Source organism: Oncorhynchus tshawytscha, linkage group LG23 (genome assembly GCF_018296145.1).
Source record: "Oncorhynchus tshawytscha isolate Ot180627B linkage group LG23, Otsh_v2.0, whole genome shotgun sequence".
Classification (NCBI taxonomy): domain Eukaryota; kingdom Metazoa; phylum Chordata; class Actinopteri; order Salmoniformes; family Salmonidae; genus Oncorhynchus; species Oncorhynchus tshawytscha.
Window position 1 is genome coordinate 23,000,158 of NC_056451.1, and position 24,862 is coordinate 23,025,019.

A 24,862-nucleotide genomic window follows, 5' to 3' on the forward strand; every position below is an offset into this window, starting at 1 on the left:
TGTCGCCCCCTTTTCTAACCAGACTTTTAGAAAATAATGTGTATACAACTCATTCAGAGTTGTAAATGTTAGGATAGTGTAATGTCCTAGGGCCCCCTCTCGTTGTTTACATTAGAAACCTCATCAGCCCTGTTGCACTGTCAACATGGATGGTCAATTCAGGCTGCTTGCTCTCGTGATGGTGGTGTGTGTGTCTAAACCTCCACTTATCCCACCCACCCCTATCTCTCTCTCTTCATCCATCCATCCCCAAGAGTAAACACAGTCCATGAAGCTCAGTCTATTTTTTTCCAGCCTGACCCTGGGAATGAAAGAGCTCCTTCTCTCCCTCGTGTTCTCTACCAGTCTGACTCACATTCTGACTGAGGGGGTAGAGCTGTTTCCATGTCACACCGGTCTGCCTGTCTGCCTGCCTGTCAGCCAACACAAGAGACACACAAAAACACAAGGCCTAACACAAAGACATAATACACACAGACAACTGTATACCACAAACACAATCTAATTGTACATACTGTATGTGCGCACACATCTTCTCCAAAGACTTGGGGATGTCACCACCTTGCACACATGTTCAGTTCCATTCCCCTGCCTCTACCTAGTATATCAGAGGACAGTGGGTTGGTCCTGGACTGTTCTGAACTACATGGCTGTGCTACAGGGCTGACACAGCACACTGACAGACAGGAGAGAGAGATAAGCACTTCTACTGTACAAGCTAACAGTAAACCAGAGCTACCTGTGTTAACCTGAGAATAACCCCGAGCTAGGCTCCCTGAGAATAACCCCGAGCTAGGCTCCCTGAGAATAACCCCGAGCTAGGCTCCCTGAGAATAACCCCGAGCTAGGCTCCCTGAGAATAACCCCGAGCTAGGCTCCCTGAGAATAACCCCGAGCTAGGCTCCCTGAGAATAACCCCGAGCTAGGCTCCCTGAGAATAACCCTGAGCTAGGCTCCCTGAGAATAACCCTGAGCTAGGCTACCTGAGAATACCCCTGAGCTAGGCTACCTGAGAATAACCCTGAGCTAGGCTACCTGAGAATACCCTGAGCTAGGCTACCTGAGAATAACCCTGAGCTAGGCTACCTGAGAATAACCCTGAGCTAGGCTACCTGAGAATAACCCTGAGCTAGGCTACCTGAGAATAACCCTGAGCTAGGCTACCTGAGAATAACCCTGAGCTAGGCTACCTGAGAATAACCCTGAGCTAGGCTACCTGAGAATAACCCTGAGCTAGGCTACCTGAGAATAACCCTGAGCTAGGCTACCTGAGAATAACCCTGAGCTAGGCTACCTGAGAATAACCCTGAGCTAGGCTACCTGAGAATAACCCTGAGCTAGGCTACCTGAGAATAACCCTGAGCTAGGCTACCTGAGAATACCCCTGAGCTAGGCTACCTGAGAATACCCCTGAGCTAGGCTACCTGAGAACCATCACCCACCCTGCCGTTACAATCTCCACTTATTACAAATACACGTCTCATTTAACTGTCGTCTGGAATGCACATTAGGTTAATTGCAAACGGACATACAGTACGCACACACTGATGAACACACATGGTTCTTGGTTAGAAGGTGCTCAGCTTCATCTTGCCAAGGCCAGGATTAATGCTGCTGCTTCCAGATCCTTCCTTCATGCCAGGGAGACGCACACACTGCTGCTTTCAGATCCTTCCATCATGCCAGGGAGACGCAGGACGGCATAGCGCACACACACACACACACACACACACACACACACACACACACACACACACACACACACACACACACACACACACGAGAGTGGCACTCTTCACTTGATTAACATAAGAATCTGCATCTCAACATGCCTTTATAGCAGTTTACCCTTTGTCCAGAGGGACAGACCCCTGGCTGTTGCATTGTGGGTAGTAGGCTATATTCTACCATCTGCTTGTTGTCTGGTCGAAACCCTCTGGCCTAGTTACTGAGCTCAGTGTACCTCAGCTGTAACTACACTAGGCCTAATAAAGCACTGGGATTCCTCTATTAACTTCTACAGTATTGTGTAGCTTGGATGAATAAGGTGCCCAAAGTAAACTGCCTGCTACTCAGTCCCAGTTGCTAATATATGCATATTATTAGTATGTTTGGATGGAAAACACTCTGAAGTTTCTAAAACTGTTTGAATGATGTCTGTGAGTATAACAGAACTCATATGGCAGGCAAAAACCTGAGAAAAAATCCACCCGGAAGTGGGAAATCTGAGGTTGGTCGTTTTTCAACTCATTCCCTATTGAAAACACAGTTGGATATTGGTCATGTTGCACTTGCTAAGGCTTCCACTAGATGTCAACAGTCTTTAGAAACTTGTTTGAGGCTTCTACTGTAAAGGAGGGACTCATAAGGGCTCTTTGAGTCAGGGGTCTGGCAGAGTGCCACAAGCTCGTGACACTCGTTCACGTGAGAGGTAGCTCGCGTTCCATTGCTTTTCTACAAAGCAATTCTCCGGTTGGAACATTATTGAAGAATTATGTTAAAAACATTCTAAAGATTGATTCTATACATCGTTTGACATGTTGCTACAGACTAACGGAACTTTTTGACATTTTGTCTGCTCCTAGTGAACGCGCTTCGTGAGGTTGGATTTGTTTACAAAACGCGCTAACAAAAGTAGCTATTTGGACATAAATGATGGACATTATCGAACAAAACAAACATTTATTGTGGAACTGGGATTCCTGGGAGTGCATTCTGATGAAGATCATCAAAGGTAAGTGAATATTTATAATGTTATTTCTGACTTCTGTTGACTGCACAATATGACGGATATCCTTTTGGCTTGTTTGGTCTCTCAGATTATTGCATGGTTTGCTTTTTCCGTGAAGATTTTTTTTAAATCTGACACAGCGGTTGTTTTGTTTTGAATTTGGCGCCCTGCACTTTCAATGGCTGTTGTCATATCGATCCCGTTAGAGGGATCCCTTCTACTCTGATACCCACAGAACACAACTGTGTAGAGTTAGCATTGTAGCTCTTATTGCAGGGCTGTGACTGTGTGAAATCACCTCCCCAGTCAGCCTATTTGTGTGTATTGACATTCATATTGCACTGTACAGCTTTACCTAAGGATTGGGGATCAATGAAATGGGGTATCAGTCTACTCAATACCCAAGCTATTCTTTCCCAACATCCTCCTCAGAGTTATCAGACTCCAAAACATCCACGTGACATGCAGTCATATTCAGGTCCAGATTGGTCAACAAGCTTATTTGTCACGTCAAAAATGTTATTTGCCATGTCAAATAGTGTTATTTACCATGTATCTTTTTTGACAAAGACCCAAACGGCATTCCATAGAAATCCTGGTTGAGAAAGAAACAACTGAACAACGAAACAGCACAGCAAGTGAAAGAAATAGGTTTTGATTATGTTTTACTGGTAATGGAGACATACGTAACTTTTGGTCAGTGTGGTGTGTGTAACCTTTACTTAACTAGGCAAGTCAGTTAAGAACATTAAGAACAAATTCTTATTTACAATGACGGCCTACCCTGGCCAAACCTGTGGACGATGCTGGGACAATTGTGAGCCGCCCTATGGGACTCCCAATCATGACCGGATGTGATACAGCCTGGATTCGAACCAGGGACTGTAGTGACTCCTCTTGCACTGAGATGCAGTGCCTTAGACCGCTGCGTCCGTGTGTGTGTTAACTATTTAACTGTACAAGAATGCTTAAAAGGCAGATACAATTTTAAATATCAGTTATCGGTATTGTTTTTTTGGCAAGGAAAATATTGGTATCGGCCAAAAATGTAATATCGGTGCATCACTATCAAAAACACTGCATTTCAAACAGCCAGCAATAATCTAATGAATTCAGGGCTAGTGAAATTATACCTAGGTTAAATATAAGCCTTCCACAACCATAAGACCCACTTATTATTTAATTATTTAATCAAAATAGTTTAACCTGCTTTTTTTGCAATAATAACTGATCTGGCTTTCAAGTCTATGAAAATGCCCTTTTTGTTACAAATTTAACCAGAAACATGTCATTATTAGTGAATGTACCCACTTCTTGTAGCAGGCATCATAGAAAATTAACACAGGTCTCATGAACAATCTCTCAAGCACAAGCCCACGTGTTAGCGAGAAGCCAGCTAATCTATATATTTCAACGTTAGCCAACTTGGAGCTATTTGCTGGCTAACAAGGTCTAAAAGTTGAATTGTTATTAACACACCCTTCTGTCCGTCTCCAACTGTTTGAACGGCATCCTAGCCTGTCCACTTTGTTCAGATGTTAATAAAATCTAGTGGATATCTTATCTCATAATGAGAACGAGTTGCCAATGAGAATGAAAACAAATTCCTTATATAATGGTGTTTTATGCTATGACAGTCTTTGGTTAAAATGCTGCTAGCAGTATGTGGTACCGCAACGCCACCGCGAGCAAAAAACTGAGCATTAATTTTCCAGAACCAACGTTCATTGATACTCCTGTTTCAGTAGTGTCTGCTCTGCATGCAATTTGCAGAGTTGAGACATAAAAATGATATAGATAGAAAGGTTAACTCCTATATTACAGTAAAATAACATCTAAATGTGTTTCAGTCTCCATATGACCCATTCTGTTGGACCAAACCTCAAATGCAAACAGCGAGTTAAAACCGCTTGTCAGAGAGGAAGCGATCTCTCATTTTTGTTGTTATGAGTAGTAGGGGGAGTGGCTTGGTGTTAGGGGGAGGAGCTGGGCCTGTAGGGGGAGGGGCTTGGTGTGTGTAAATATACACAGCCTCAGCAGAAGAAGCAAAGGATGAGACCAAAAAGACAAGAGAATAAGCGTACATAAACGAGAAATAAACAATACCTTGATTCTTGCGATACAGGCATTTGGAATATCGCGCCAAAACATGAATTCAAATAATCAAATTCAATACATAGCCCAGCCCTGGTGTGTGTGTGTGTGTGTGAGAGAGAGAGAGAGACACAATAAGAGACGGTACCCTTTGAGCTTCAGGCAAGACTGCACTTGCAGAGGTAGAGAAAGAAAGAAAGGGATGACAGCAAAATGTTGTTGTTCCTCTAAGAGACAGGAAGCCTCTGTAGTTCAGTGTCACCGCTGACACATCACAACGCTCCAAGCCCAACCGCCGTTTCAGCATCACGTCTCATCTGATCAGTTCAGCTACAGAACTATTCCAAAACAACTATGGGTCAACCCACAGGCCCATAACAACAGACCATGGCTGGACTTGAGACAGAGTGCTGTTCAGATTCTGAGCAAAGGTCATACATAGCACCTAAAGCAACATTTTTACTGATTCAGCATTCACAATGTTGATGTGTTATAGGCCCAATTCAGTCTCTTATTAACATATAGACAAAATTATTTTTGGAGTTCAACTGAGGCTGCGAAACTAGAGTGCTAAATAAGTGTTGAACAACTCATACTATGGATATAGGCCCAACCCTCTAGGTCTGATCATGTATATTTCTCTCTTGATCTTTGATCCCAGAATTTCTAAGTCACATAAGGCACTGTTACTACAGTAGCTGGCTAACATCTGGTACTTTACCCTGCACCTTAGAGGCTGCTGCCCTTTGTACAGAGTCATTGAGCACTGGTCACTTTAATCATGTTTACATACTGTTTTACCCACTTCATACCTACATTCTGTATTCTAGTCATGGCTCATCCTATACAACTACTGCTGTACTCGCCTTTTCTACTCATATACTGTCTATACCAGTTTATATATATTCCGGACTTCGACATAGCTCATTCTGATATTTTTTATTTGTACTTATTGGATTATATTGTGGATTATTGCTAGGTACTATTACCACATTGTTGGAGCTAGAAACACAAGCATTCCGCTGCACCTGCGATAACATCTGCATATCTGTGTACGCAATCAATACATTTTGATTTGATTTGTAGAGGATTAAACAGAACGATGGGGGGGGTTAGTCAAAGGGGAGGGGAAAGGCAGAAAGGGCCAAAAGTGGGATGGATTCTAGTGACAGATGTGTGTTTGTGTAGCTGCTGTACTTTTCATATAGAAATATAAAATAGTGTGATCAACTGGAGTGCAGGAGAAATATGCTACAGATAAACCTACTGGTACAATCTCACACCTACTTTTTATAATGATTAACAATCTAATCAGTATAATGATGTCTAAATAACAATCTGACGTTAGGCTGGTTTAACAACTAAATCAAACATGCGCTATTAATGTTATTTGATAAAGTATACTTTTTTAGGTTTTAAATGTCACATTGGAATACCAGGAAAAAAATACATAGGCAAGCAAATGATCGCACGTAGGCCTGGACGCATTGCTGGCAATAATTGCTATAGTTACAGAGTTACATTAAATAATAGGCTACAATGTCGCGAGTCATTTTACAAATTCCGCTCCTTGCAACATTTTTATAACATTACGGATAGCGATACTTTGTAGCCTGCTAAAAAAATATCACTTGATTTAACAAATTAGCTAGCGACCTGACACGTACCCTTGAAATACCAGTATGCTTCAGCAAGTCTTGCTTTGTAATAAAATAGTTTTTAATTAACTCTAAAACACCTGATTTTGGTACTCGAGAGAACAAGGTGTTCTGCTAGACTGTAGCCAAACACAACATTCCTTTAGCTAGACGCTAACTAAAGGCTGTCTGGAGAGCTGGCTAGCGAGAGGCAAGCCTTTACTCGCGGAATAACTTAATTAATTCCCAAGTTTTTTTTAAATAAGTAACTAAGCATCGAACGTATGTACGTGTTAAATAGATTTGCAAAATGTTTTAACGTGGTACTCACCTCAAAATACAGCAACAACAAAAAAAGACTGACAAACGTCTAATATGGTTTGCTGTTCGAAAGTTGTCGTATGTCGCTGGAAAAAAACATTGTACGCGGAAGTACAAATTCAAGTGCACAATTTCCCCTTGACTGAATTTTTTATCTGAATAAACCACTGGCAAAGTAATGCATGACGATGTCAAAATATTTAACTTTGATGTAATAATACAGTTTTCAATATGATCTAGTTAAGCAAAATCTGGTTTTCATGTAACTTTCCCTATCCCGTTGTTTCCTGTTGGGCTTCCATACAATATTGTGTTACACGGTATTCGTTCCCCTCGTTCACCCATGGGAGTCAACCGTATCAACAGTTATTCAATGCATCTTCAATGTGTTTATGTAGCAACATTTTAGTTCACTGATAATCTTTCCACACAAGGTAATCTGTGTTAAAATATTATTTATGGAATTGAACACAATGTCAATTACTGAACAGTTTGGTATGGAACACTGAGTGCATCCATAAATACATTTAGGTATATCCAGTAGAGGCAATGCTTTTGTTTCGTAAACTTCTGTTTCACTTAGAAATATGATCTCATATGTTTCGCAATTCACAAATAGGCTTTCACACAAAGTAATTCCGATTTAGGTAGTGTTGGCTGTTTGTGAAAGTTTAGGGCCTGCACTTATTTGCACTCATCTCCATTTCCCTTCTTCATATCCGGCCTTTACTACTGTGGCTCTGCTTCCAGTTGCATCTGATATTGCAACCTATTCACATTATAGTGCACTGGTCAAATGTAGTGCACACTATGTAGGGAAAACTATGCCATTTTCAGACTTTTTAATCAACACGTTTAATAAAGGTAGGCGGCAGATGTTCATGACATCATATCCTTGGGAGAGGAGGCCATATGGCCTATGCTGTCCCATTACCCTGACTATTACAACTCATTGAACTCAGTCAATTACACGTGCAACAAAAATAAGACTATGGGAAACTATTGTCAATTGTTACTCATGCTCATGAAATCAAACCCTTCCATGATATAATGCAAACGTTTCTTGTAGACTAGACACATTGTAATATAGGTCCAGGTTCGCCACCCTGTGGCGAAAGGATGCTCTACACAAGGGGTCTCAAGCAGGCCTATAGGAGCCTCTTACTGTGTAAAGCACACACATTCACACAATGAGTTCAGTGCCAAGAACAGTCCAATCTCCAGAATAATGTTTATTGCTTTAGAAGTTATTTATATTTTTTTCTTATTTTTGCTCTTTCCATTTTTCCTCTTTACAATAAAACAAAGAAATGTGACATTATTTCACAGCATGATCATTTTGGATGTGTTTACACATACATTCACAAAGGAAAGAGTATTTACAGTGGTGTTGGTAAATGCCACACAGAGATCATGAAACAGAGATTTCTGGTAGAATCTAACAAATATACAATTACATGACCTTTACAATAGGGCTTTCACACCTAATGTTACACCGCCACCTGTTACAAACCATACCATATGAATCTGTACAATGTGGGGTAGTTAGGATGCACTCTGTGCTTCAAAGTGAGCAACATGGAATGTCCCTAGTTGGTATTGAGATACTTTGTACCTCTTGTTTTAGTTTCTACAAGGGGACCCATTGCCTAACTGTTGCCATGGATAAAAAGCTTAGTCTCAAAAATAATCTACTTTTTTTTTTTTTGGTAGTTGACAGAATGTGCTGAAACCAATTTTACTCACATTTGAGAAATGACAGAACAGTTACACTGGGTGAATGCTAACTATAAAAATAACACTACCAGAATATTTAAACCCAAAGGGCTTCTTGGAAAATGACCAAAGGGCACAATTAGCTGGGGTTGAGAAAATATGAGACAATTCCCCATATATGAGTCCTCCTCATAGAAAAAACACCTTTCCAGCGCAGATGCTCTGACTGCTGTTAATTATTTAAAACTTTAATACACCTATACTTGTCAATTTCCCAACATTATTTAAATACGTAATTCAATCACACCAACACAGCTAACTTTTATAATGTTGATAATAATTAAATGTAATGTACACCATAATAAAATATATACAATGAAATACTGATACAAATTCTAGATTTGGCCAGCTCTCTCTTCCTCTCTCTCTTCCTCTCCCTCTCACTGAAGAAAGTTAAGCAATTGAAATTGGCATTAAACAATAACACACAAACAAGTATGGAGTTAGAAATGTGCATTACAATACCAGAGCATTACATTAGCAGAGCAAAATGACTAATTGTTTGGATTTGGGGGATGATCCTTTTTCCCAACAAACAACGAACTGTAGCAGCCTCCTATAAAGACCACCAGCTGGCAATGTTTGACTATGTTTTGAACAGAAAAATACATACCGGTACCCAAGAAAAGGAATCCCCAAAAAACAAAAGTAATATCTCTGGCAGATATAATTTCATGTGGCCATTATTGCAATTAATCTTGTGTGTGTGTATTGTAGTGTTGTTTATTATTATTATAGTATTATATTTGAATGTTATTCATTATACATTGAGTTATATTTATGAAGTTTGACGGACCCATTGCAGTAACACGGTAACATATGAATAGCACAGAACAATGTGCAATGCTGTTAAAGCTCAAAATATCACTGAAACCTTGAGACAATAAAATGTATGGGAGCACATGATGAATAAGTAGTACACATATCTGAAACATGGAACACTCTGAGTAATGTCGAAATCAGCAAGCTCACTATCTCAGCTATACAAGTCAACATGTAAAGAGAGAGAAGGGTGGAGAGAGAGAGGAAGAAAAAACAGAGAGACGTGGCAAGATGGCTCAAATAAAGGACAACATAACAGATGAAGGGAGCGAAAGAGAGAAGGAGAGAGAGGAGGGAACGAGAGAGAGAGTTATCTATTAGAATCTATTAGCTCTGGATCAATTTTAGAGTCTCTGTCTCCCTGTGCTGTTCAACCAGAGCCATGGAGGGAGAGAGGGATAGAGGGAGGGACAGAGGGGGAGGGGTGAGGGGCACCAGGCTCTTGAGGGGATGGGGGGACACAGGGGGAGGGAGGGAGGAGAGAGGTGGCAGTGCTCCCCCTTTCTTCCCCTCCACCAGGATCTGTGATCGAACGCTCAGCCTGGTCTCCTTGGTGATGCTGAAGTCAGGCTCGTTGTCTGAGCTGCAGTCACTCAGATCTGTGATCTCCAGGTCCGAGTCTGACTCTGGGTCCTGCTTCACCCCGCCTCGCCGCTCTGATGGGCTCTGTCGCCCCCCAGCACCACCACCAATACCCATCCCTCCTAGACCCAGCCCTAACCCTAACCCTAGCCCCAACCCAAGCCCCATGCCTGGGGTATTGGTCTCCCTTCTCTCCCTCTCACCCACAGAGCCCCCGTTGCCAATGTCCGTCCGGCCCAGCGACAGAGCACCAGGGTAAGGAGGCAGGCAGAGTCTGGGCTGCCCACCTGCCGTGCCGTTAGTAACCCCGGTCTGGCCCGCTGCTCCTCTCTCCCCCCCTCCTGCCACCTCCCCTGGGGGGAGTAGGGAGGAGAAGGGGTGAGGCAGCTGGCCCAGGCTGGTCTGCAGGGGGTTGGGGTAGAAGTGGGAGGGGTAGAGGGAGCCTGGGGGCAGTTTGGGGCAGTTGTTGAGGGAGAAGGCCCCTGAGAGGTAGGGATTGAAGCCCCAGGGGTAATCGAAGGGAGGGTTGCGGGGGTAAGGACCCAACAGGGACGGGGGCTTGGAGTAACAGGGAGCGGCTGGAAGAGAACAGAGACACAGAGACAGAGGTTAGCTCTCTGAAGGGGTAAAGGTCTCCTGACATACCACATCCAAGCATGTTCACTAATTATGCTCTGCAATAATTAGCAATGCAAATCCACAGCTATGCGCTGGGGCAAAATGAGAGCGCTGTTGATTTGAATAGAACCCTGATCTTAGACTATATGCCTGCCAGACCTATTCACACATTCAACTGGTTCACAACAAATATTAACATGATGAGAGACAGCAGGGTAGCCTAGTGGTTAGAGCGTTGGACTAGTAACCGGAAGGTTGCAAGTTCAAATCCCCGAGCTGACAAGGTACAAATCTGTTGTTCTGCCCCTGAACAGGCAGTTAACCCACTGTTCCTAGGCCATCATTGAAAATAAGAATTTGTTCTTAACTGACTTGCCTAGTAAAATAAAGGTTAAATAAAAATATACTCTCTGGCAAATTCAAATATCCTGTTAATAACAGAATAGTTATGCCAGTGTAATGAAATAATACTGTCCATGAAAAAAGGAAAATGTACTGTGGTAAGAGAAATCCAGTTATTTAGAAAATGTGTCTGTTTTGGCCGTGTGTAAAGTCCAGGTGCTTCGTGAAGTCAACTAAATAATAGAAAAACGCAACTCTCCACCCTGGCTCCATCATACTTGAATATACAGTTGAAGTCGGAAGTTTACATACACCTTAGCCAAATACATTTAAACTTTGTTTTTCACAATTCCTTACATTTAATCCTAGTAAAAAAAATCTCTGTCTTAGGTCAGTTAGGATCCCCACTTTATTTTAAGAATGTGAATTTAAGGTCAGAATATTAGCAGAGAGAATAATATATTTCAGCTTTTATTTCTTTCATCACATTCCCAGTGGGTCAGAAGTTTACATACACTCAATTAGTATTTGGTAGCATTGCCTTTAAAATAGTTTAACTTGGGTCAATCGTTTCAGGTAGCCTTCCACAAGCTTCCCACAATAAGTTGGGTGAATTCTGGCCCATTCCTCCTGACAGAGCTGATGTAACTGAGTCAGATTTCTAGGCCTCCTTGCTCGCACACGTTTTTTCATTTCTGCCCACACATTTTCTATAGAATTGAGGTCAGGGCTTTGTGATGGCCACTCCAATACCTTGACTTTGTTGTCCTTAAGCCATTTTGCCACAACTTTGGAAGTATGCTTGGGGTCATTGTCCATTTGGAAGACCCATTTGCGACCAAGCTTATCTTCCTGACTGATGCCTAGAGATTATGCTTCAATATATCCACATCATTTTCCTCCCTCATAATGTCATCTATTTTGTGAAGTGCACCAGTCCCTCCTGCAGCAAAACACCCCCACAACATGATACTGCCACCCCCGCGTTTCCCGGTTGGGATGGTGTTCTTCGGATTGCAAGCCTCCCCCTTTTTCCTCCAAACATAACAATGGTCATTATGGCCAAATTTTTGTTTCATTAGACCAGAGGACATTTCTCCAAAAAGTACCATCTTTGTCCCCATGTGCAGATGCAAACCATTGTCTGGCTTTTTTATGGCGGTTTTGGAGCAGTGGCTTCTTCCTTGCTGAGCTGCCGATATAGGACTCGTTTTACTGTGGATATAGATACTATTGTACCTTTTTCCTCCAGCATCTTCACAAGTTCCTTTGCTGTTATTCTGGGATTGATTTCCACTTTTCGCACCAAAGTACGTTCATCTCTAGGAGACAGAACGCGTCTCCTTCCTGAACGGTATGACGGCTGCGTGGTCCCATGGTGTTTATACTTGCGTACTATTGTTTGTACAGATGAACGTGGTACCTTCAGGCATTTGGAAATTGCTCCCTAAGGATGAACCGGACTTGTGGATGTCTACAATTTTTTTTCTGAGGTCTTGGCTGATTTATTTTGATTTTCCCATGATGTCAAGCAAAGAGACAGTCAACTTAGTGTATGTAAACTTCTGACCCACAGGAATTGTGATACAGTGAATTATAAGTGAAATAATCTGACTGTAAACAATTGTTGGAAAAGTTACTTGTGTCATGCACAAAGTAGATATCCTAACCAACTTAACTTACCAAAACTATAGTTTGTTCACAAGATATTTGTGGAATGGATGAAAAACACGTTTTAATGACTCCAACCTAAGTGTATGTAAACTTCAGACTTATATTGTATCACTTAAAACCAATGTGGGACTTTTTTTCTTCTTCTATTAGACAAAAGCAGAAACCTGATTAACATAACAGCTGATTAAATGTGTATGTGTATTACATCAGCTTCCCTATATGCATCATTTAATAACAACTGAAACAAAGGAGGTACATCTGAGGTGATACTGGAATTCAATTTGTTTTTTAGCGCGAACAAAATAACTCTCTATGACCCTGACTGTTCTTCCTTCCAACAACAAACAGCAAACTCAAAGATTTACCCCATATCTCTCTCTCTTCCTCTCTCTCCCTCTCTCTCCCCCTCTCCATCTCTCTCTCCCCCTCCTTCTCTCTCTCTCTCCCTCTCTCTTGCCCCCCCCCCTCGCTCTCTGTTATTTGCTATGCAGGGCTAATTTGACAGTGCTTGAGTCTCTGTGTGCTGGGCCAGAAGTAGCTGGCAGACACATGAATATTGAATCAGTCAGGCAGGCCTCACTTGCTTATGAAAACACAGTAATGGGCGCCCACAGGCCACAAACTGAAGCCTGCACCCTCAATTAGGGCCTTCCTGCCTAGGAAGGGATTAGGACAGGAGGGACACATGGGAGGGAGAGGAGGGTAAGGAGTGAAGGAGGGGGGGGTAGGACCTGAGGACAAACGGAACAGGGGGGCCAGGTTGTGATGTGAAGGGGAGTGTATTCACAGTGAACACACACTAACTCACACACATATTCACTGTACAGTGAGGCAACACATTCTGATGCAGCAGCAGGGCTGAAGAGCACACATGGAGTATCCAGACAGACAAAGGCATCTGTACACACACACGCACAAACACACACACATACGCCCGCACGCTCACCCACACACAAATGCACACAAATAAAACACACACATACAAACTGAGGGATTATATAAAGGGAACATGATTACACTGACATTAATTCCAAAAACCTTCATTGAGCATCTGCCTCATATCACTGTAATAATACGATAGTATATACTGTAGATCACTCCAGTCTAACCCTTCCTGTCACCTGGAGGAGAGTATGAATTGGAGGCAGTAAAGGGACAGATCTGCTACTGCAGTGAACATGGATTTGATCTTGTTTTCTCTCTCTCCTTATGCTCTCCTCATATCCTCTATCATTCTCAATCTCCACTTTCCACCTTCCTTCCCTCTCTCCTCTGTCCTTTACCTTCCCTCTCCTCCTCACCTCTTTTTCCCTCTCCTCTGTTCTTTACCTTCCCTCATCTGTTCTTTACCTTCCCTCTCTCATCTGTTCTTTACCTTCCCTCTCCTCCTCACCTCTTTTTCCCCTCTCTCCTCTGTTCTTTACCTTCCCTCTCTCATCTGTTCTTTACCTTCCCTCTCTCCTCTGTTCTTTACCTTCCATCTCTCCTCCTCACCTCTTTTTCCCTCTCTCCTCTGTTCTTTACCTTCCCTCTCTCATCTGTTCTTTACCTTCCCTCTCTCCTCTGTTCTTTACCTTCCATCTCTCCTCTGTTCTTTACCTTCCATCTCTCCTCCTCACCTCTTTTTCCCTCTCTCATCTGTTCTTTACCTTCCCTCTCCTCACCTCTTTTTCCCTCTCTCCTCTGTTCTTTACCTTCCCTCTCTCCTCTGTTCTTTACCTTCCCTCTCTCCTCTGTTCTTTACCTTCCCTCTCTCCTCTGTTCTTTACCTTCCCTCTCTCCTCTGTTCTCTACCTTCCCTCTCTCCTCTGTTCTTTACCTTCCCTCTCTCCTCTGTTCTTTACCTTCCCTCTCTCCTCTGTTCTCTACCTTCCCTCTCTCCTCTGTTCTTTACCTTCCCTCTCTCCTCTGTTCTTTACCTTCCCTCTCTCCTCTGTTCTTTACCTTCCCTCTCTCCTCTGTTCTTTACCTTCCCTCTCTCCTCTGTTCTTTACCTTCCCTCTCTCCTCTGTTCTTTACCTTCCCTCTCTCATCTGTTCTTTACCTTCCCTCTCTCCTCTGTTCTTTACCTTCCCTCTCTCCTCTGTTCTTTACCTTCCCTCTCTCCTCTGTTCTTTACCTTCCCTCTCTCCTCTGTTCTTTACCTTCCCTCTCTCCTCTGTTCTTTACCTTCCCTCTCTCCTCTGTTCTCTACCTTCCCTCTCTCCTCTGTTCTTTACCTTCCCTCTCTCCTCTGTTCTTTACCTTCCCTCTCTCCTCTGTTCTCTACCTTCCCTCTCTCCTCTGTTCTTTACCTTCCCTCTCTCCTCTGTTCTTTACCTTCCCTCTCTCCTCTGTTCTTTACCTTCCCTCTCTCCTCTGTTCTTTACCTTCCCTCTCTCCTCTGTTCTTTACCTTCCTTCTCTCCTCTGTTCTTTACCTTCCCGCTTTTCTCAATCATCTTCTACCTTATCTTTACCGCTGTCACCCCTCTCCCTCTCGCCTCTTATCTCTCCTCTTCTCTCTCTAACCTGAGCTGAGGAAGGGGAATGTGTCCAGTCTCAGTTTGTCTCCCTCCGGTCCCGGGGCTGTGGCCACTCGATCAAACAGGGAGGTTCCTCTCCCTGACTCTGGCAAACGAGGGAACAGTGACTGCAGGGCCTGGGAGAAAGTGTGAGAGACAGAGACAGAAAGAAAACATTAGAATCTGCTCATGTCAGTTAAGCAATCAATAGCAATTAATTTCATCAGCAAATAAAAACTAGACTTGTCTATAGGATCCTCAACCTCCTCTTTAAATCAGCATGTATTTAGGGTAAGTCATTTGATGGAGATGGCACCCTGTAGTGTGGTGCAATCACACCAACAGTCACAGCAAGGACAGGATAAAAGGAAGTGCCAGGGGACTGAGAGGGAGAGGAGAAGGGAGAACAGAGGAGAAGATGAGGAGAGGAGGTAGGAGGACACAGAGGCTCAAAGACTCAAAGCCAGGAGAAGTACAGAGTCAAATGGAGGCCTACGATTAAGTGGGCACAAAGGATAAACGACGAGAGACAGAGGGATTGGGTGCCCTTCGAGGAGGGAAGAGTGTGACGGGACAAAGGAGGGAAAGGATTGATGGAAGGGAGAGAGAGACTAAACAACATAATAGCTGTGGGTTACGAGAGGGAGAGAGAGATATTGAGAGAGAGAGAGAGAGAGAGAGAGAGAGAGAGAGAGAGAGGGGAGAATGTTTGTGTGTTTGTGTGTGTGTGTGTGTGTGTGTGTGTGTGTGTGTGTGTGTGTGTGTGTAGAGGTGCTTTAAAACAGGAAAGAGGAAAGAGGCCAAACAAATAAAACGGTTAAGTCACACAGAGTCGAGGGAGACGGAGGATTTCTCTTTTTTTAGAAGAGCTGGGATCAATAATTTCTGTCACCCCTCAGCTCCAAGTTTGAAAAGCGAGACTGTACTTCCAAGCTGCATGATCTGGATTGCTTAACCAAACCTGCATTAATGACCGAACATTGATCTGATCTGACGTATCTACTTGTCTTTTATTTCTTTCATTTTCAATCGATGACAGAGGGATAGGCCATCCGAGACGGGAATGTGAGAAGGGTGGATAACATCTTCTTTTATTTTAAGGACAAGTTAAAACCATCTCTCCAGTTTCTCCTTCACTCTCTCTGTGACTCTCCTTTTCTGTTTCTATCTTTCAGGACAATCAGACTCTTCTAGTTATTTAAAGTTAACTCTATTCCCTTTTAAATACATTTCATGAATGTATTTATTTTATTTTATTTTACCTTTATTTAACTAGGCAAGTCAGTTAAGAACAAATTCTTATTTTCAATGACGGCCTAGGAACAGTGGGTTAACTGCCTGTTCAGGGGCAGAACGACAGATTTGTACCTTGTCAGCTCAGAAGTTTGAACTTGCAACCTTCCGGTTACTAGTCCAACACTCTAACCACTAGGCTACCCTATTTGCACTAGTACTGCAATGTCAGTTTTTTGTATTTGTAAAAAATCTGTAAAAAATAATTGTCATAGCAATTTCTATATTCAAGCAAATGAGAAAGTATGAATCAGTTAGTGTTTCATTTGCATATATCATCACCTAAATGGATCCATCAGAAATATGCAACCTGAGCACAGACCATTACTTCAATAAGTGTATCTATTGTTTCATTACAAACTGTAACAGGACAGTTTTATTCATACAACCCCTCTGGTGGTCCAAGAACATTTATCTCTGTAAAAAATTCAAGATGTCTCTGGGCAAATAATAAGTGAAGAACATTTTATCATGATCAGGACTGCTGCTATTAGAAACAGTGAATAAAATATGTATGATAAGACACGCGGAATACAATTGATCCTCCTGTAACTGAAGAATGAATACACAGCAGGAGTCTGTACAGTACAATCTGCAGTTCCCTGAGATGAAATGGATTTTAGCTAGACCCGCTGAATCAAATCAACATTAATAAACAATCAAGTATGGAGTTGTGGCAACCATATTTCCATCTCTCCCTCTCATTTTCCTCCCTTTATTTCTCTCTTCTTTTCCCCAATGTTTGTCTTGATGGTTCTCAGGAATCTGCTGGTCTTCTATCCAACTTGTCCTTTAATGTTGGTGAATTCAAACATGTACTGTTCAAATGACAGCTCCCTTTAGACAATGTGATGGATTGTGATAATAGCGGGGAATAAGTAGCTGTCTATTCTGGAAAACCTGTAATTCCTGTCCTTACAATCCTAGTAATCCTCTCTTTCTCTTTTCCCTTCATACCCTCTTCCATCCATGACCCTTTCTCTCCGTCCCTCCCTCTGTCCTAAACTCCATTCGTTCCTCTCTCCCTCCCTCCCACCCTCACTCCGTACCTCGGGTGTGAGAGGGCTGCAGTCGGGCGCGGCGGAGGCCCCATTGAAGTGGTTCTGGAGCAGGAAGGGGGAGCTGGCCATGTCCAGCAGAGGATAGTTCACCAGCACCACCTTACTGAAGTTAAATTTGTAGGTGAAACGCTTCCCTTTGGTTTTGTGCAAAATACGCTTATTATAGTAGTACCTGGGTGGGGGAGGATGGAGAGAAAGGTGAACGGGAAGAGATTAGGAAAGAGGGAATGGAGAAAGGAGAGAAAAAAATAGGAAGAGTTAGAAACAAATATCCATGTTTTCATCGATGGTTCACCGCAGGGCTCTCCAACCTGCTTCCTGGAGAGTTACCATCCTGTAGGTTTCCCCTCCAACCTGCTTCCTGGAGAGCTACCATTCTGTAGGTTTTCCCTCCAACCTGCTTCCTGGAGAGCTACCGTCCTGTAGGTTTTCCCTCCAACCTGCTTCCTGGAGAGCTACCATTCTGTAGGTTTTCCCTCCAACCTGCTTCCTGGAGAGCTACCATCCTATAGGTTTCCCCTCCAACCTGCTTCCTGTAGAGCTACCATCCTGTAGGTTTTCCCTCCAACCTGCTTCCTGGAGAGCTACCATCCTGTAGGTTTTCCCTCCAACCTGCATCTAGCACACCCAATTTTAATAATAAGCTGGTTGGTAAAATCAATCAGGTTAGTTACACCTGGGGTTGGAGCAAAGACCTACAGGAGGGTAGCTCTCCAGGAAGGGTTGGAGAGCCCTGGTCAACAGTAATGTGTTCCCTTAACAGCAGGGGGAACAACACTGGTCCTCCAGGGCTGAACTCCTGCTGGGTTTGTTTCTCCCTGGCATCTCACTGATCAATTCATGTTTTGATTTGATAAAGCCTCCACACACCTCGTTAGGCAGGACTAATTAGGTCCCTCAGTAAAACCAAAAACAAGCACATAAACAACATCCCTCCAGAGCCTGATCTGACCTGCTGTGCACTGTTGACATACAGCAATTATTATGTAAATATCAAATATATTTGGGAAGGGCCCATAAGTAAGTATTTCACTGTTTATCCACACCTGTTGTTTATGAAGCATGTGATGAATACGTTTGATGTATTACATGTACAGTATATGTACAGAAATATGATGTATTACATGTACAGTATATGTACAGAAATATGATTCATTACATGTACAGTATATGTACAGAAATATTATTCATTACATGTACAGTATATGTACAGAAATATGCATAATAGATATACATCAACTCTTGCTGTCAGTGCTTCTGGCATCATTCACAACTGAAGTGCCTCTGAGGGCGGGACTACAATGTGAGTGGTGCCTCTTTGTAAACAACCTCAGGTGCCAATCACTCCAACTCTACAGTGCTTGTTTCCTGTGCCACCTACTGAGGTGTCACAGGCTACAGTACCTGTCAGAATCCCACACTGTCAGATACTACATACTGCCATATGGTTCAAATGAGAGGGTTGGTACAGAGGTGAGGCGGGGTGGGGGGTGTTCTCAAAACTGAATAAACAAAAAACAGATTATATTTAAGCTGGTGACTGTCCTGATACATTCTTAGACTTTCATTTACTATTTTAAGCATGTAAGTCATTTAAAATAGGCCAGTGACAAAGTTCAAATCCTATATAGCTACACTGTAGATGTAAGGTAACAACTTCACAGGCATACAGACCTGTACACAGTGCATTCGGAAAGTATTCAGACCCCTTCACTTTTTCCATATTTTGTTACGTTACAGCCTTATTCTAAAATTGATAACATTTGTTTTGTTCCTCATCAATCTACACACAATACCCCATAATGACAAAGCAACAAATTTATACAAATTCTCAAACTGAAATATCACATTTACGTAAGTATTCAGACCCCTTACTCAGTACTTGGTTGAAGCACCTTTGGCAGCGATTACAGCCTTGAGTCATCTCAGGTATGACAATACAAGCTTGGCACACCTCTATTTCTCTGCAGATCCTCTCAAACTCTGTTAGGTTGGATGGGGAGTGTCACTGCACAGCTATTTTCAGGTCTCTCCAGAGATATTCGATCGGGTTCAAGTCTGGGCTCTGGCTGGGCCACTCAAGGGTATTCAGAGACTTATCACGAAGCCAGTCCTGCATTGTCTTGGCTGTGTGCTTAGGGTCGTTGTCCTGTTGGATGGTGAACCTTCACCCCAGTCTGAGGTCCTGAGCACTCTGGAGCAGGTTTTCATCAAGGATCTCTCTGTACTTTGCTCCATTCATCTTTCCCTCGATCTTGACTATTTCTCTAGTTCCTGCCTCTGAAAACATCCCCACATCATGATGCTGCTGCCACCATGCTTCACCATAGGGATGGTGCCAGGTTTTCTCCAGACGTGATGCTTGGCATTCAGGCCAAAGAGTTCCATCTTGGTTTCATCAAACTAGAGAATCTTATTTCTCATGGACTGAGAGTGCTTAGGAGCCTTTTGACAAACTTCAAGCAGGCTGTCGTGTGCCTTTTAATGAGGAGTAAAAGGCACATGATTGTTGGAGTGCAGCAGAGATGGTTGTCCTTCTGGAAGCTTCTCCCATCTCCACAGAGGAACTCTGGAACTCTGTCAGAATGACCATTGGGTTCTTGGTCACCTCCCTGACCAAGGCCCTTCTCCCCCTATTGCTCAGTTTGGCCAGGCGGACAATTCTAGGAAGAGTCTTGGTGGATCCAAACTTCTTCCATTTAAGAATGATGGAGGCCACTTTGTTCTTGGGGACCTTCAATGCTGCAAAAATGTTTTGGTACCCTTCCCCGGGATCTGTGCCACGACACAATCTTGTCTTGGAGCTTTAGGAACAATTCCTTTGGACTTATGGTTTGTTTTTTGTTCTGACAGGTGTGTGCCTTTCCAAATCATGTCCAATCAATTTAACTCCAATCATGTTGTAGAAACATCTCAAGGATGATCAATGGAAACAGGATGCACCTGAGCTCAATTTCCTGTCTCATAGCAAAGGGTCTGAGTACTTATGTAAAAAAAGGTATTTCTGTTTTTTATAAGTTAGCAACAATTTCAAAAAAACTGTTTACGGTTTGTCATTATGATGGGGTATTGTGTGTAGATTGATGAGATACATTTTTAAAATCCATTTTAGTATAATGTGGAAAAAGTGAAGGGGTCTGAATACTTTCCAAATACAATGTATATCAGTATGTATCCACCACAAACGGTTGGGGCCCTCGCAATAATTTGTACACTTTTGCTTTGCGTAGCAATTGTGCCACCGCCTTTAATTGAGCAATTAAGCTAGGCTAATCAAGAAGGCTAATTATGGCCCCAGCCAATTCATAACAATTAGACCCCTACGACAGCCCCCATTAACGAGAGGGCAGGGGAAACCAGGGAGGGCGGTAACAGGGTGTGTGTGTGTGTGTGTGTGTGTGTGTGTGTGTGTGTGTGTGTATTTTCATTTGCATAAGCAAACAACGAGTAGCGGTGGGGTGCGGGGTAAATTCAATAGAATGATGTATAGCAGAATAGGTAGCAGGGCTACAGCTTAAATCACATAGAAATGCGTAGAGTTTTGAGCCAAGTATTTCTGAGAAGGCAGAAGGATTTATTCTCAGTAGGTCTAAATCCAAGCTATTTTATATGGGGGATTAATTGCAAAATTCTTATTGAATTTTTTATACGAAGGTTTAAGAGTGAACTTTTCCATTTGGACAATGGAAAATAAAGTGCAATCGAGGATATTGACATTTTATAAGGAAAAAACATCATATTTTTCTTTCCATTTTTAACTGACATGGAGGGAGGTGGATGGGACACATAGGACTTAAATCCACAAAAAATACATCTACTTTTTCTGGCTTCTTTTACTGAAAAATATCAGAAAAAGTTCACACACACACACACACACACACACACACACACACACACACACACAGTTCCTACCTTAGCGCCCTGCTCAGCTTATCGTAGTTCATGTGGGGTTTGCATTTCCGGAGGCCCCACAGTTTGGCCACCTCGTCAGGGTCCTTGATGACAAACTCTCCGTATTCCCCCTGCCAGGAAATCACACTCTGGTACTCCTCCTTCTGCAGCAGCTCCAGAATGAAGTGCCAAAGCTGAATCTGTCGCGAGCCGGGGCTCGACTCAGGCTTGTAGGCCCAGTCTGGGAAGGCAATGCCTGAGGAGGAGGAGCAGGAGAGTGGGAGGATGAGATTGAGGCCCATTGGTTTGTGAATGGTGAGTGCTGGCCAAAGGGGCTAGCTGTCCGGATGACTGATGGAGTGATACAGTTAAGGGATGATGTGGTTAATATCATAGAGCATGCTTACAGCAATGTTGCTCTGTGGTACTACTAATGGCCTCTAGCTTGGACCCTTTCTACTCTCTTTCGGAGTTGATGGATGCTACTTACATTTTGATAATACTTTAATTCTAACTGCCTGCTGCCGTACACTTTTAATATAATTAAATAGCTCATCAATTGAACAAGAATTCTGGCTAATTAGCCCTTGCAGAATAAGTAAAGAAACATGAATCCTAACAAATTAGAAACGTTATTTGTTCACTGATGTGTGTGGTAAGTTTTTGGTTATTCATAAATAACAAATTATCTTTATAATGCAGACTTGTTGGGGTATACATATTGGCCATTAGAAAACACTAGCTATCAAGGCCTGGTGTACTAAGCAGTAACACAGGGAAAAATAATGCAAGTGAATACAGGTAAACCTACTACAAATAGGTACATAAAGGTTAAGAGGTAGGAATAATGCATTTAGTTGAAGTATAAATAAAGACAGTTGGTAAATTAACATCAAGGTTTTTTGTTGTCTATTTTATTCCTGCTGATAATAACATCTAACACAAAACATTGCACAGGTACAAGCACTTTGTACATCTCCCCTTAGTGTATAACTGGTATCTGCCCTCCCCCAAAAGTGAATCAAATGTTCCTCCACAACCCTAATAAAATCCCCAACTCCCCAAACCACGTACCCCGGCTTCCGCAAAAAAGTGCCCCCATCCTGCTTGCCTCACCTGGAGTCCAGAGGGCAGGGACAGGGGGGGTGAGCAACAGATCACTGACACAGTTACAGTCCATGCCTCCACTACACCTGAGAGATGGGGAGACAGAGGAAGAGAAGGGGAGAGAGGGAAAAATTCTAATTGAATTCAAATTACTTTTATTTCCTGTGAGAAAAGAAAGGTGGGAGAGAGGGATGAGTTAACCAAGTCCGAGGTGAGAGATGACCTGCAGGGCAAAGGGCAGGGGATGTTTTTACACCGTGGTTTTGAGTCCCTTATATCAACGTTACATACAGTATATATCAAGAGCTTTTGTAGATCATGTGTTGATGGCGCAATCTAGCAGGGTCAGAGAGCAGTAACGGATGCAATGTGGTGGACATCCCTACAGTATTTTTAAAGAATATGAGAAATTAATCTCTTTAAACTTGAAGGCGCAGGATAATGAGGTGATAGATAGAAGCTGTTTTGATCAAAAAGTGGGAGTAGGGAGTAGTGATTCATTCCAAAATGGTTAGTGGTTTAGTGGTTATAACGGCTATATTGACAAAGACGTAACATGAAAGACTGATATATTCAATTTACAATCATTTAAAATAATTCATATTTTGTAATACAATGAGGAGAAAATGACAAAAATAGACACTAAAATGAGAACCAAGGCCAGGAGTGTAAAAACAAATAAAGCTGAAGTATTTTCATATTTTCACATTACTAATACCTAAGATTAGATCTGTATCGAATATGCCAAATAAATGCCCAAAAATTGGAATTGGGTTGGCTAGTGAAAAGCACAACAGGTGAATGTACAGAATAAATACATCCAGACATGTTTATTGGCCAGCAAACTGTTGATCAGCACAGAGTCTTTCTGTCTGAACATTCACATTATTTTATTTCTGAGAAAATAACCTCTGAATATAGACATTAAACTGTGAATTAGGGCGGCAGGTAGCCTGGTGGTTGGAGCGGTGGGCTCTAATTACCCGAGCTGACAAGATGGAAAATCTGTCGACGTGCCTTGAGCAAGGCACTTAACTCTCATTTGCACCAGGGGTGCCATACTACTATGGCTGACCCTGTAATATGAGTGAATATGACTAAAGACAGAGTTGTAATTCTACTGTGCACATTAGACAACTGTGGAGGTGAATGGTGAAGTACTAAGGATGAACATCTGTCAATGTTAGGATGAAGTGAAGTGAGACGAGTTCAAGAGATTGGATACAGTTTGGATATTACAATTTCATCTTGGTTGCTTTACAAACCTCAAATGGAAAAGAAACCATGCCACTGCAAAAGTATCTTTAATGCTGGTCTCTCCATCTATCTCTCCATCTCTTTCTCTCTCTCTTTCCACTCTGTCTCTATTTAATTATGCTCTGTGAAATGTGGATTTTCCCTCCAGCATTGAAATGGTACGTGAATTATTGAGGTGTGTTTGTATAAATTATTATTACTAACTCCAGGCATTTCTCTCTCACTCACACTCACCCTCTCGCACTCTCACCCTCACCCTCTCGCTCTTTTTAGTCATTGGACTGTGGCTCCTCCCGCTCACTTCATCTTTGTGTTTTCAGACCTCTGTTTCTTTCTCAGAATCCATCGTCTGAATGAATATATCCCTTCTTCTTTTCCCTCTCTTCCTCATTTTCTTGTTCTCCCTGCTCCTCCTTTACTGTCCCTCCTTTACTGTCCCTCCTTTACTGTCCCTCCTTTATTGTCCCTCCTTTACTGCTCCTCCTTTACTGTCCCTCCTTTACTGCTCCTCCTTTATTGTCCCTTCTTTACTGCTCCTCCTTTATTGTCCCTCCTTTACTGCTCCTCCTTTACTGCTCCTCCTTTACTGTCCCTCCTTTACTGTCCCTCTTTGAGTGCAAACTCTGTCTGTCACAAGTCATTCTCTTCACCTGTAACTAACAAGCCTATACTCCCTGTTCAATTATTTACTAAGATAACTATGCATTCTGGGAAGCTGTACATTCAAAACAATTTTCCAGAGATTGTTGTGGAATTATTTCTACACTTTTAGAGGCTATATGTACAGTATTTAAGCAGTATTTAAGCATATTTGAGACCTGCACTGAATTTCAACTTTGTAGAGCTCCTATATGTCTATGATTCCATATGTAATTTTATGTTTGCAACAATCTATGCCTCTACCTATTCCCTTGAGCTTTGGGCCATCAATAGCACATCATCCTATCATTTACCATAGACTCCTAAACCCCAGTCTGTACTCTCAGAGGACACACAATATGGGTGCTTTAGTACCGGACAAGGTCTACCTCTCTTTCCTCCTATGCACCTCCTCAAAATCTATACGCACCCATCTCCTATCTATCTGCCAGCCTATCTCCACAGTTGACTCCTCCCTTCCCTTTCCCACCTGTCCACTGTCTTCTCTCTCCCT

General features: G+C 42.5%; 2 protein-coding genes across 6 annotated transcripts in view; both read right to left on the reverse strand.

Moving 5' to 3' along the window:
- Positions 1-7,085, reverse strand: part of LOC112235289 (rho guanine nucleotide exchange factor 1-like) — a 57,558-nt gene extending 50,473 nt beyond the window's left edge. For all 4 annotated transcript variants that reach the window (XM_042304911.1, XM_042304912.1, XM_042304910.1 and 1 more), the window contains exon 1: positions 6,794-7,085. The gene's annotated coding sequence lies outside the window, so the exon portion shown is untranslated. The remainder of the gene's footprint in view (positions 1-6,793) is intronic.
- Positions 7,086-7,997: 912 nt separating this feature from the next.
- On the reverse strand, positions 7,998-22,541 carry LOC121840609 (ETS domain-containing transcription factor ERF-like). 2 transcript variants are annotated; one of them, XM_042304914.1, is made up of 5 exons: positions 22,462-22,541; positions 21,367-21,601; positions 17,443-17,626; positions 15,108-15,237; positions 7,998-10,541 (listed from the first exon to the last, which is right to left on the reverse strand). In XM_042304914.1, exons 1-5 carry the CDS (start codon positions 22,523-22,525, stop codon positions 9,709-9,711), a joined length of 1,446 nt encoding a protein of 481 aa, XP_042160848.1. In that variant the 5' UTR covers positions 22,526-22,541; the 3' UTR covers positions 7,998-9,708. The 2 variants fall into 2 exon arrangements, with proteins under 2 accessions (XP_042160848.1, XP_042160847.1); XM_042304913.1 differs by having other exon boundaries at positions 22,420-22,535.
- Positions 22,542-24,862: the final 2,321 nt, after the last annotated feature.